The sequence below is a fragment of the Colossoma macropomum genome, unplaced genomic scaffold (assembly GCF_904425465.1).
Source record: "Colossoma macropomum unplaced genomic scaffold, Colossoma_macropomum, whole genome shotgun sequence".
Lineage (NCBI taxonomy): Eukaryota > Metazoa > Chordata > Actinopteri > Characiformes > Serrasalmidae > Colossoma > Colossoma macropomum.
The window spans coordinates 1-13,634 of record NW_023495832.1 but is presented as its reverse complement, the minus strand read 5'-3'; the positions used below and the strand labels follow the sequence as shown (position 1 = coordinate 13,634).

General features: G+C 42.9%; 1 protein-coding gene and 3 non-coding genes across 4 annotated transcripts; 1 reads left to right on the top strand and 3 right to left on the bottom strand.

Moving 5' to 3' along the window:
- Positions 1-2,482: 2,482 nt before the first annotated feature.
- Positions 2,483-2,554, bottom strand: trnag-ucc. Its single transcript has one exon. It is a non-coding gene; the product is annotated as a tRNA-Gly (tRNA).
- Positions 2,555-3,368: 814 nt separating this feature from the next.
- On the top strand, positions 3,369-3,440 carry trnae-cuc. The gene has a single exon. It is a non-coding gene; the product is annotated as a tRNA-Glu (tRNA).
- An 81-nt stretch (positions 3,441-3,521) lies between these two features.
- trnay-gua lies at positions 3,522-3,609 on the bottom strand. Its single transcript is given in 2 exon segments — positions 3,522-3,557; positions 3,573-3,609. It is a non-coding gene; the product is annotated as a tRNA-Tyr (tRNA).
- A 2,204-nt stretch (positions 3,610-5,813) lies between these two features.
- LOC118803096 lies at positions 5,814-12,436 on the bottom strand. The gene is made up of 15 exons (XM_036563605.1): positions 11,719-12,436; positions 11,524-11,610; positions 11,331-11,423; positions 11,126-11,200; positions 10,773-11,036; positions 10,468-10,608; positions 10,147-10,430; positions 9,616-9,943; positions 8,718-9,519; positions 8,420-8,629; positions 8,151-8,318; positions 7,784-8,058; positions 7,285-7,539; positions 6,957-7,061; positions 5,814-6,827 (listed from the first exon to the last, which is right to left on the bottom strand). The coding sequence occupies exons 1-15, from the start codon at positions 11,860-11,862 to the stop codon at positions 5,814-5,816; spliced, it is 4,245 nt and encodes a 1,414-aa protein (XP_036419498.1). The 5' UTR covers positions 11,863-12,436.
- Positions 12,437-13,634: the final 1,198 nt, after the last annotated feature.

The following is a 13,634-nucleotide window of genomic DNA, read 5'->3' as shown; positions in this document are numbered from 1 at the left end:
TGATGATAATAATAATAATAATAATAATAATAATAGTAATAATAATAATAATAATAAAAAAGGGATTGTTATTAATAAAACCACTACTGCTAATAATAATGATAATAATAGCTGATGTTTGTAATAATGTGTGTTTTTATTCAACTTGATTTGCTTGTTTATGGAACACAGCTCTTTGCTGTGCGCCTGGTTGTGCCAGTCAATTGAGAAATCGCGTTTACGCATCATTCCTACCAGACTCAATGGTTTACAATGGTTTACAATGAGATTAAGTTTGTCCTCTGTGGGCACCCTTACGCCATATACGTAACCCTACGATGGCGGCAAACTTTTTTTACCTCAGAGAAGAGAAAGCTAACCGGTAAGATAACTTTTTACACAGACAAATATCCACCGCGGAATGAAAATGGGTTGTGTGTTCCATGCGGTTTTGTACACGCACAATTACGACGTCATTAGCGATACTTAAATATTGTTTTCAGATATGATTTTTTGCTAGAATAAAGTTTAAATACCTTTATAAGGCGGGAGCTTACGGGTTTTGAATTTCCCCAGAGCGATCGGCGGAGAGAGAGAGAGGAAATGCGCAATACGCGGAAGTGGCCGATATTGGGGGACGGCCGATGTTAGGGGTACCTACATTAGTTATCCGCCATTAAATTATGATCGCTACACTTACAAACGCACTCAAATACGCTAGCAAGCACATGATCAGAGACTGTTCGTGGCTAAATACAGTAAACTGTAGTATAACCAAAGATGCAACGTTAATAAAAAATTTTCATAGTCATAGGCAGAGTGGAGTTACCTGCCGTTAAATCATTTTATTGTTGCTACGCTTACAAACGCACTCAAACTAGTATGCTAACCAGCAAGAGCATATTCAGAGACTGTTCTTGGCTAAATATAGTAATCTGTACCATGGCTAGCTTGCTAGCCAGCTAGCTAAGTTAGTTAGAAACATAAGCAACACCTAAACATTTTGAAAAGTAGTTAACGTACCTTGTCAACAGCGAAGACAGCCGAGTTACGCTGTTAGTTCACAGTGACATCCACGTAAAAGGCAGCTCTTCCAAGTAAAAAAAAACCCAGTTCGACTTTAACTTTTGACGCCTGGACAGCGGTGCTATGGCAACGGGCGCTGGCGCGACGCAATTGGCAAAAAAGGAGAGGCGTCAGAGATTTTTATTGGTCAGCAACGCATGGCACCCGGCGGAGAGCATTTCATTGGTTAGAAATGGAACGAGCTTCGAGCGCGGAGCCATTAGCCATTTCTATGGCAACAGGAAGAGCTGCGATTTGATTGGCAAGAAATGGAGAGGCGCAAAAGGTTTTCATTGGTGAGAAATGAATGGTAAACCGAAGAGAAGATTTCATTGGTGAGAAATGGAGAGGGCGCTGTGAGCTGATTGGAGAGAAATGGAAGCGAGAATGGAGCAGGAGCGAAATGATTGGTTTTCGGAAACCAGACGCTTGTGCTGTAGGGAGCTAACTCCCTTGGCTGTCACCTCAGCCGATATCGTCTTGAGGCGGGAGCACACCGCTCTTCACAGCCATAGAATCTTAATACACTCCCCCTCCGAGCATAATACTATTGGGAATACGCAGAACACTTTCTAGCATGACTTGGCTTTCACGGCGCAGCCGTAGGGAGATACAAGAGTATCCAGCCGATACAAAACAACAGGAAGAGAGTTAGGCTAAAGATCTAAAGGTCATTGCTTTTGCACTAACCATTCAAGAACCTTTCCCAAACAGTGACCCACAGCATATGTGGCGGGGGATTCAAAGTGACACTGTCCACAAAAGCGCTTCACCGAGAATGGCGTTACCTCTGCCACCCACCTGGCCTTATCTCTTGTGGAGAACGAAGACACTTATGTTAGGAAGCAGTTTACTGACTTCAGATCAGCAATCAACAGCATCAAAATCCAGAGACTAATCAACAAAGTCCACTCACATGGTTTGAGCTCCTCACTCTCTTACTGGGTTCTAGACTTGATGAGCAACATCAAGTGCCCTAAACACCGGAACTCCCCAGACCTTTGCAGTGAGTCCCCTGCTGAACACCCATGACTGCGTCGGCTGACATCACAGCACTCACGTCATGGGGTTTGCTGATCACGTTGCAGTTGTGCTCATCTCCAACAACGATGGGACATTCTACAGAGAGAACAGATCTGGTACAAGGACAACAGTCTCTCTCTGAATGTCAGCAAAACAAAAGAGATGATTGTTGACTTCAGAAGGACCAGTGTGGCTCATGCCCCTCTACACGTCACTGGCACAACGGTGGAAACGGTTAACAGCCTTAAAGTCCCTGGGAGTGCACATGATTAGCAAGTCAATGACAAGCAGTTGTCCTGGTTAATATAGCAGACAGTATCTGCCCCTGTCCCGCAGAAGCCTCGTATTGGCTTCCCTGACGATGAGATCACAAGCTTCTTCCAGAGCGCGTTTTTCTCAAACTCGCTAAAGACGATGCGTTGGCCGGGAATCGAACGCGGGTCAACTGCTTGGAAGGCAGCTATGCTCACCACTATATCACCAACGCCAGAAAAGCATTCTGGTGGCCTCCGCTAAAATGAATGCCGGTTGATTTTTATTTGATTTTTTTGATAGAAACGCCTAACAAAAACTGCTGCTCAAAGACCCCTCCTTGGATCACAAGTTTTTGTAGCGTAGCGGTTATGCCATTCGCCTTACACGCAAAAAGGCCCCCGGTTCGATCCCGGGCAGAAACACGTCCTTGTCTGCCTGCGGCCGCTCCCTGTGTGTCGCTTGTGCTGCTGTTGCATCGTTCTATGATTCAGCTTAGTCCGTGGCAAGATGGAGATGTAGATAGATAAAACTTTACTGATCCCGAAGGCAAATTTCAGTGTTACAGTAGCAAGACATATAATTCTTCATAAGCTTACATATATTAGGCAGAAAGAAAAACAGACAAGAATTAGGGAAAAATATGAAATTAGATATAAGTTAGAGTAAAGTATGAGAGAGTAGGAATAAAAATATTTCACACAGGAAATAAGACAGATTTGTTTTATTTACATGAGAGCAGGTATTGCACTAAGTGGTATGAGGTGGTTTACAACACAAGGAGTATAAACATAACTAGGAAATTATTAGCAGCGGCGCTCAATCAAGCAAGAGCCGAAACATTCAGTTGTTTGAAGACATGCCCCACCTGATGGAATAAGCAGAATGAGGTGCTTGTTTTGAATAAAAAAAAACCTTCAGACACTTGCGGCTGCATTAAAGTTCTGGAATTGTTTTGGACGCTAGGCCCTCCAGCAAGGAGACCAGATCGACAGAGCTGCATTTGTGACCTTGAAAAAGGTTTTTGTCACAAAGCTTTCCCACTGCTGTCCCTGGTGGTCTAGTGGCTAGGATTCGGTGCTCTCACCGCCGCGGCCTGGGTTCGATTCCCGGTCAGGGAAGTACACTGTTTCTTGCCAGCGAAAAACATAACCAAAATCAGCTGTCAGCTTGTCCTCACACCTCTTTGCTAAAACGAGACGTCCTTCGAGCCGGATTTGAACCAGCGACCTAAGGATGGCCGTTTGTAACATCTACAGTCCTCCACTCTACCAACCGACCTATCGAAGGTGCCCAGCTCGCTCGTGTGTTCTCCAACTTTCATGGGACACGCTTGAAATTCTGCCACACGCCAACATGCGACACAGTGACTTTTGAGGATCCTGGCTTATGGCTGAATGCCCTAGAGTGCAAGGCATCCTTTTCCTATTACAGCTACCAAAGGAGCCATCAAAGTTAGCAGAGTGCCTGGTGGAACTGATGGTTATTCACAGCTGCATTTCAGCCGAGCTCCAGAAAGAGCCCTTCATCACTTGGTGTAAAATGATACATAAATGAATAGACAGAGAGGATTCGGTGCTCAATCAAGCAAGAGCCGAAACGTTCAGTGGGAGGGAGGGAGGAGAAGGAGGAAAAAGGGGAAGAAAGGGGGAAGAAGAAAACGGGAGAAAAGGAGAGAAAAAGGGAGGACAAGAAAGAGAAAACGAAAGAAAAGGGAAACGTCTCACCCCCAGTTCCCTTTCGGAAGGTTTAGTCGACGTTATATGCCGTGGTGTTTTTAAAAAGTTACAAATTCCCACCTCGATGTGAATTTCAGGACGGGCAGACATGACCGCCATGGCGGAGGATCGAATCCTGCCTCGGACAGAGTGGAAGTTCGCAACGTACAGCCACAAACTGTGTTCATGCTGCTGAAAGTAACGTTGAGTAAGGGGACATGAATGCATTGCAGTATAATGTATTAAATTATGAAATGTATCATTTCCCTTCAGTGATTTAAATACCATTAATGTACATTATAATTATAATTATATAAATATATTTTTTTTCTCTACATAAATTACACAGATTATGTTACTGTTCTTTGACCACATTTCCTATATACAATAATTGTTTGTGTTTGTAAGCATGTTGATTCCCTTTTTTTTCATTATGAGATTACACAAAATTAAATTATAAACTGTAACTTATATTTGTTCATTGATTTTACTTGTATTATGCTTATTACTGAACACTGAAAGAAAACGAGTAACTATATAAAACAGTGATGCTGTAATTGAATTGCATATATTCATTGAACAACGAAAGAGAAATACTTATAAAAACACTGGGTGCTATAAAAACAAGTGAGTGCTGCAAACTATAAAATAGTGAGTGACAATTTGAACATTTGCAAATATTTATTGATGAACATTGATGAAGGCAAACCAGTAACTACAGGAAACAGTGTTTGCTATAACTTATGATCAAAATGTTTACTACTGAGGAACACTGAATCAAAATCAGTTTAACTATAACACAGTGGATACTGTATAACAGAAAGTGCAATCAGCTATACAACAGCAGGTGCTATAAATTAATGCACAGGCTCAACTATTCTCTGCCTCAACACACCTAGTCTAGTGGTGTGTTGAGGCAGAGAATAGTTGAACCTGTGCAGGGCAATGTGTCCCCAGAAGCAGAATGAAAGCACATTGATTTAAATCACAGTAACCACTGTGTGTAGTTACAGTAGTTTACTGTGCAGCACAGTAGGTCCCCATGAGCAGGATCAAGAAAAACTGACTTAGACAATCAAAAATATTCAGCATTGATCAACATAGAATAGAGGGTGGGACAAAACTATAAATAGTTGCTTATCTAAACAGTAGCTTAAATAAATGCAATTATTGAACACAAAGAAATACAATAACCATCTAAAACAAAGGTTATATCTCACACAAGCAAAAGTGCTAAATATTGATGAAGAATTATAATATAATATAATATAATTAATATAATATAATATAATAACCATGAAACAGTGAAAGCAATCACTTAGAGAATGAAAAATGCTTAATACTGATACTGATGAATACCCAAAAAGTAATACAATATGGAATTAATTATTAATATAATAATTAATTCTATAAAATAAAGATATACTATACTATTATTATAACTATAAATCAGTAAGTGCTATAAAACAGTGCAATCAATTATAGAACAAATACTATAATAACATAGCATAATTACAATGTAATATTATCTTAAAATATCTAGACAAGTCAGATATTTAAAAGACAGATATGTTAAAATGTTATATATGTATTAAAAACAATTAGTGCAATCAACCATAGAATAAATAATAATAATAATAATAATAATAATAATATACCATAGACAATTAAAGCAAATATATATAATAGCATAATCATAATATAATATCAGAATATATTATTATAGCTATAAAAGTGTGGGTGCTAAAATGAAGTGCAAGCAACATAAAACAGTAACTACTTCCGTCTCATCTGCTCCAGCCATTCCTCCTTCGAGAGCGCCTCTGTCGAGGGGCAATAGATTGTCCCCTTATACTGGCTGTGCCCTGTCCCAGCTGTCCTGTACTGGCCACATTTCCTGCAGGTGTTTGTGAGGACTTTCTTTTGGTAGGGTTTTCGGCGAGCAGATGTGGTAGAAGTGGTGGCAGGCAATGCTTTAGAAACACTGGCTTGGGTAAGGGGATACTGCTGACTAGGAAGCGGAATAAAAGTAATTACATGGGTTTGTGGGGTACCAAAGAGGACAGGAGGCATGGAAGATGACGGCAAGAACTGAGGAGGCCCTGGGGTTGGAGGCTTTGGAAAAAGCTGCCTCTTTGACGCCACCTTGGGTCTAACAGCTGCTGGGGCAGCCGCAACTGCATCAGTTGCCATCCTCTTAGTTACTGCCTGTCCCGTTGTGTTGTCAGGTAGGTGATAAGTGTGTGGCTCACCAGGTACCTGTGGAGTGACAGCAGGACGCACATTTGCTGCCAGGAGAGTCTCAGCAGCCACCGGGACCCGACTGGGAAGGTCAATGCCCTGCAACACAAGGGCATTGTCTTGCTTTTTCACCCTGCGGTTGTGCCACTGGTTCAGTGTTGTTTGGTTAACTTCCACCAGCTGTATTGATGTTTCCTGCATTATGGTGCCGTTGCCTAAGATAAGCTGCCGTATTTTGCGGTAGTCCTGAAGAATCAGTGACCATCTTGTGAGAGTGGTCCGCCCTTGTTTTTTTGGACTCTTGTGGAGGCCACAAAGCCTTACAAAAATGGCCTCAACAAGACGGCAGCAATCCGGCCACTGTGCCAGCGGAGCAGTGGTGGTAAGGGCGCTTCTCTTCAAGCTGTCCATCCCAGGAGTAAATTCAGCCCTCTTTTTAGGTGACCGGAATCTCCCAGTTGTCAGCTTATCTTGGTGCCTGGCAGCAAACACCACCCGCTGCTTGTCGTAATCAAGCATGTTCTGCCACAGGGCCACAATGGTGCTTGCCTAAAAATGAAGAAAGAAAAAGTATGAATGTTTATGCAGTCAGAGATACCACAAATCTTTATGTGAATTATAAATGTGAGAATGAAATAATGCTGCATTTCTATTTTGCACATAATAAATGCTACTAACCTGCTGTCTGCTGAGGGTCAGAGATGTTTGTGTCCTGAGCTCCACCAGATACTCTGCCAAGCTGTCTACCCGATCCATACCTGGCATGCCATGCTCATCCACTGCCTAAAACAATACACAATTAGTCATGAATGCAGTCACTCGGAACTGTGTAAGTATTATGTTTTTTGCTATACGTTATATTTATGATTAATATTTTAACACATTATTCATTATATTTATTGTGGTGTCTGTCGTGTATTTATATGTATATAACACATTTCTTTGTAGGTCAACTAAACTGAACTTTTTGTATTGACAGTGTGACTGTACTGATAATGGTACTTACCAAATGCTCTTCAGGGACCTGCTGTGGGTCACCTGAGACACTAACAGGAAGGGTGATGGTGGCCTCAGGCTGGACAGAGGGCATTCCAGGCTGGGCAGAGGGCAGCAGTGCAGGCTGGACACAGGGCGATGGTGCAGGCTGGACAGGGGGCAATCCAGGCTGGGCAGAGGGCAGCAGTGCAGGCTGGACAGAGGGCAGCAGTGCAGACTGGACAGAGGGCAGAAGTGCAGGCTGGACAGAGGGCAGAAGTGCAGGCTGGACAGAGGGCATTCCAGGCAGAGGGAAAGAAAACACAATTAGTCATGAATGCAGTCACTCGGAACTGTGTAAGTATTATGTTTTTTGCTATACGTTATATTTATGATTAATATTTTAACACATTATTCATTATATTTATTGTGGTGTCTGTCGTGTATTTATATGTATATAACACATTTCTTTGTAGGTCAACTAAACAACTAAGTATTGACAGTGTGACTGTACTGATAATGGTACTTACCAAATGCTCTTCAGGGACCTGCTGTGGGTCACCTGAGACACTAACAGGAAGGGTGATGGTGGCCTCAGGCTGGACAGAGGGCATTCCAGGCTGGGCAGAGGGCAGCAGTGCAGGCTGGACACAGGGCGATGGTGCAGGCTGGACAGGGGGCAATCCAGGCTGGGCAGGGGCAGCAGTGCAGGCTGGACACAGGGCGATGGTGCAGGCTGGACAGGGGGCAATCCAGGCTGGGCAGAGGGCAGCAGTGCAGGCTGGACACAGGGCGATGGTGCAGGCTGGACAGGGGGCAATCCAGGCTGGGCAGAGGGCAGCAGTGCAGGCTGGACACATGGCATTCCTGGCTGAGCAGAGGTTGACGAGTCAAGACTTGGGAACGTCAGATCCAATGAATGGTCCTCCTCAAACCCCTCATCTTCTTGTTCGTCTTCCTCTGCCAGGTCCTCCAGTAAGCCCTCAGTCTCCTCTGAATCCAGATTGACGTCTTGCAGGGGCAGTCCTGTCTGTCTTAGCAGATAGTCCACACCAATCAGCTCTCCTAGAAGTTCAAGACAATGTTATTTAAAAATATATGCAAATATGTACTTGTCTGAAGAAAGCAATTAATGTAATAATAATAATAATAACAATGTTATGTACCAGTGTACTTTGCAGGGGGTTGAAAAGATGAGACGTATTTCCTGCCAAAAACCTTCAGGCTGTTGGTGTTCACACAGTGAAGGACATCCCCCGCATAGGTCATCAGAGAGGCTGGCTGGCTAGCCACGGATGCAGCTGCTCTGTCCTGATTCCACCTGCTGAGACCTTCCAGGAGGTACAGCTGAAAATTTAAGCTGTTTGCAGTGGTTCCTAGAAAAAACATTTATAACCAAACATTTTAGGTAATTTAGTAAAAAAAAATATTTATTTTGAGATGGCCAAGATGACTGGAACTAACCTGGAATAAATCTCTGCAGGTGGCAGTGAAATGACTCCAGTGATATGGACCCCCTGGCACATCTGTACCTTGTAAGCACAATGCCCCCCTTGGTGGTAGTGCCTGTTTCTGTGTATAGAGGTATCCCTGGCACATCCTGAATACACCTAATGTGTCGTTTCTGAACACGCCAGATGTACTCCATCCTCACCTTGTCAAGCAGAGGGATACCCATTAGGTCTCTGCCCTTGTCTCCTAAGAGCTCGTGGAGCAGACGGTCAATTAGCTGGATGGTGGTCTGCTCTCCACGAGTTCTCCGTCGACAGTGGAAAGCCAGGTCATTCTTAGTAATGCGCTTGTCCACCAAGGCATCACTAATAAACGACACACCCTCCTGTCTGAGCTGCTCACGGACTGCCCGGCGCAGTAAAGCCACATCTTCTGGATCCCACTCAAAAATACAAGATGACAGCCCAGCCATAAAGGTGGGATACAACGCATGGGCGTCTGTGGTGCACCCTTCAGACATCCTCCGCATAAAGTGCCAGATGTCCAGCCTAATTTGGAGGTTGGGCCACTGCGCAAATCGTTGCTGCAGCTTGCTGAGTCCCTCCTCCACGCAGCAGTGGGAATCCACATACAGGACCTTAGGAGGAGCCACGCCAGCCTGGCTGTATCTCTTCATCAGGTCAGATGTCATCAGGTTCAGACCTGCACCCTCCTCAGCAGTGAGAACACTGATGAGGATTTGCCCAATCTCGTTGCCCACAGAGGTCAGCCAGAATGCTGTCCCCCTGCCTATGCCAGCCAACTTCTTTGTGATCTGAAATGACACAAAAGTAAGTACATTACAGTTATGACATTTGCATATACAAACACACACATTTATCTGGTATGCCTACATTATATTGTTAATAACCTTTTTAGTTGAGTCCATCTTTAAAATGGACCCAAAGGTGGATGTGATGGTGGCCTTGATGTGATCCATCCGGCTGATGATGTCTCTGCCATACACAGACAGGAGCCAGCGACTGGTGGGCACATCTATTGGTTCAGGGGGTTCCTGGCAGGCCACTGGGAAAAGGCTGGGGCGGTTCACAAAGCTTGCACACTCCTCCAAGTAGTGGGCCAGCCGGTTCAACCATTCCTCACCGTGGTTCTCCTTTAACTGCTTCACCAGTCGGGTAGGGCTGTTACCCAGAGTCCGGTCCCAAAGCAGACGAATAACGCGGATGTCACATGCATACCTTGATTAGAAAATATGTACAATTAGTTAATATAGATTTTTAGACCTTTTTAGTACTTTTGTTTGGTAAAATACTTCAATACAACAATAGCTTTAACCACATTACTTATGACTACTTATAACTACTTAATATTTTCAGCAGGCACTGATTCAAAACTTTACTGAACTATTATTTAAACTTGTAAAATTACTGAGTAAACTCACTTCTGTGTCAGGATGAGACGGAACATCTTTTGATGGGGTAAGTCTAGCTGGTCCCGGACTGTCTGACTGGTAGACAAAAACGTCAGGCGACACACAGTACACCTGAGGATCTCTGTCACCAGCAGATAGAAGGTATCAATGTCCAGGACTTTGCGCACTCTCTTATGTACACCATAGCCAGTCAGCTGCTTGCCACAGGTTGGACAGAACACCCTAACTTTCCACTGGTGGTAGGGCATCCACACCATGAGCCGGTGGGTGAAAAAGCGGTCTGGTGTTGGAGCCTGATGGTAGATGTGCAATGGCACGGGAGGCTCATACCACAGCTTTAAGTTGGGGCGCAGCTTTCCAGGCATGGTAGAGGGCAGAGGCAATCCATCGTTGATCCTGCACTGGAATCGAGTTCTTCATCTCAACAGGAAGCCAAAATGAAGCAGAAGCAGGACCAGCCAGATCCTCACCCTAAGTACATGACATTAAATATTTTTTTTGAAATTCTTGTTTCTACTTAATTCTTTCTACTTCCTTCCATTCAATCCTTTAAGACTTTTTAAAAAAGGACTGAATGGAATTATTGTTTTCAGCATATGAACAGAAACTAGTGTATTGTTAAAATAAGAACTTACAACAGAGCTGGCAACAACCGTAGACATGGTGGTGGGTGTCTGTGCAGGACTAATACAGCCTGCAGTAGTGGTCCTCAAAGCAGCCTCAGAAGGACTAGGGCTACCTGAAGTGGTGGTCCTAACAGATACCTCACCAGGACTAGGGGTGCGAGGGGTGCCAGGAGTGATGGTGTAGGTCTCATCAGGACTGGAAGGGATGACAGTGTAGATGGATGTACTGCCAGTGCTGGCGCTGCTTGAGGTGACGGCAGGGCAGGGTAGTGGCTAGAAACAAAGAGACATTATAAGGAAATTAAAGAAGTTATAGTTCAAAAGATTTATTCAAGATGATTCATTTGTCGTATCATGCGTACCTGGCATGGCTTACGAGAGACCAAATTAGGTTTGGCCACAGCACTGTGTGTCCCACCAAAACGTTGCCTATCAAACTAAAAGAAGAGGAGCAAATCAAGTAAGTGGTTTAAAAACATCTACGGCAAAGAACATAATTGTGTCTGCCTATAATAAAGCAACAATGGTCAGACAGCATTCATACATATCAATGCATTAAATATTCACCATAGACAAAGTTAGTGCAGGTTGGCGAGGGCTCTGTACTGGGGAAGAGGGGGAGGCTGTGGTTGTGACTGAAGTCACAGGATGACTAGGGGCCTGAAAAAAGAACAAACAGATTATACATACACATATATAGACATCACATCCATTTTTTGAGATCTTCCTCAGCGTCTGTTCCTGATATTTTAAAATTTACCCTGATAATATGAAATCCACAGTTGCAACTCCGATACCCGCGAAACAAAGTGGTTTGTCCACGGGACTGCAGTGGACACTTCTCTATCTACAACGATTCACAATACATAATTTATTTCAAGATTTAAAGCTGAAATGTTGTCATCTTCTAGCTACTACATGAAAACCATTATGTATTTGCATTGGGGTACTGTACCTTCTGATAGAGGTCATACCACTTCTTTTGTCTGGGTGCGGGCCGGTTGCCTGCGTCAGAGGGCCAGATCCCAGAAGCAGCAAACCTCTTTAGGCGTGACATCCACTCGTCATCCCCCATAGCTTTGTGACTTTTAGAAGTCATCTTTCACTAACAGTAACAGACTTACATAAAATATAGACATGTATAGAGATATGTATGTATATATATATATATATATATATATATATATATATATATGTATATATATACTTGTCTAGATATTTTAGGATAACATTATATTGTAATTATGCTATGTTCTTATAAAATTGTTACATAATTGATTGCACTGTTTTATAGCACTTAACTGATTTATACTGATTTATATATATACACACACACAAATATTTCCACAGTCTCTCCCACTCCTTACTTTCCCTCTCCCTCCCCTTTGTTTTGTTTATTCACTCAGGGTCGTATTTCCTCAAAGTAACGTTAAGTAGACATGACACCTAGGCCTATTATAGTCAGATTTACAGATTTTTGACGGTCCTAAATAGCCACAAATATATATATATATATGTAACCAAACTCTGTAATGACTATGTTTACATAACATTAACATTACGTGGCTGCCTTGTTTCTAATGACAATTTCAGCACGTTAAACCGCATTTCCGAACTAAAGTATGACTTTACAAAGCAAACAATGCGCATTTGATCAATACAGTAATTCATGGTCAGCAATTAATAATACACCTCACAATAAACGTTGAAACAAAGGACGAAATTCACCTAATCGTAGCCCCCTCAACTCCAAGGAACCGTGGGCGGTTCAAACCATCCGACCTGGCCATTCGCATCGACATAACTTGCGTATCAGTTCCATTTCCAGAGTAATTACTGAACGATACGCTTCAACATGAATAACGAAATAGTAAGCATGGATTTTACAGGGTTTAATGGCCATTCATTCAATGCTCTTTATCTAAAGTCAGCGATAGCAATCTTTGCTCACTGCCATGTAAGTTAGCTAACGATGTCACACAAACAACATGAGAAACTACACAGCGTTAGCGTTATACCAATAGAAAACATAAAAATTCATTTTATTTAACCAATCCAGAAATGTTAACCTTTATTAATTGGCCTGCAACCACATAGCAAGGTAAATAACACTTTAGCTAGCTAGGTAGGCACACTGTTTACATACCGTCACGAAGTAAAATGTAAAAAAAAGCAAAATGACAAACTTCTGTGTAGCTCAGCAAAATTTGCGGACTCTGACTGACGGCTGAGCAGATAAAGCCCTCAGAAATGTAAATGACTTACCTACTGCGGTGACAGTGACAGACTCCTGTATCCTCTAAAGAGTGATCTGAGTTTTTGAGGTGTGAGAGCAGTCGCTTCTTTTTCTTCTTCTTCTTCTTCTTTCTCGATAGGTGACGGACTTCGGCAATGGAAATTACAGTATTTACAGTATTTATATACTGAATAAAGATTTGGAGGGAAGCCATTTCTTTGGATTAAATTTATATCATACGAGCGGGAGAGGTTTTAATTCGCAATTAGCTCAGTATCGTACGAGCGGGAGATGTTTTAATTCGATTAAAAACTGAACAGTAATTCGCTAACTTTATTTCGAATGTACATCAGGATTAAAAACATTAAATAACGTAAAACAAATAAACTCTCTCATGTTTTTCAGACAGCCAGCTCTTTAAATCTCCCGGGCCAGGGGCCACGCATCTTCCAGTTTCAGCTCCCCCGCTCCCCGCTTGGCTGTGGTTGGCTGTTGTCCATTTTCGTCCGTGAAATGAGTGGCCGCAGCTGCTGTGAAAAAGGAAACGGAGCGCTGCGATTCGCGTCGTCCATTTTCGTTCCTTTTTCAACTTTGATGGTGATTGGTCGAGCAACCCACACTCATGTGTTGCAGGT

Excerpts from the sequence above, each read along its gene's own strand:
- LOC118803096 (XM_036563605.1), bottom strand. The coding sequence starts at position 11,862 with ATGACTTCTAAAAGTCACAAAGCTATGGGGGATGACGAGTGGATGTCA. Across the intron at positions 11,424-11,523 it reads GTGGATTTCATATTATCAGG|GCCCCTAGTCATCCTGTGAC; the intron begins GTAAATTTTAAA and ends TTCTTTTTTCAG. Across the intron at positions 10,431-10,467 it reads CGCCCCAACTTAAAGCTGTG|GCTCCAACACCAGACCGCTT; the intron begins GTATGAGCCTCC and ends ATCTACCATCAG.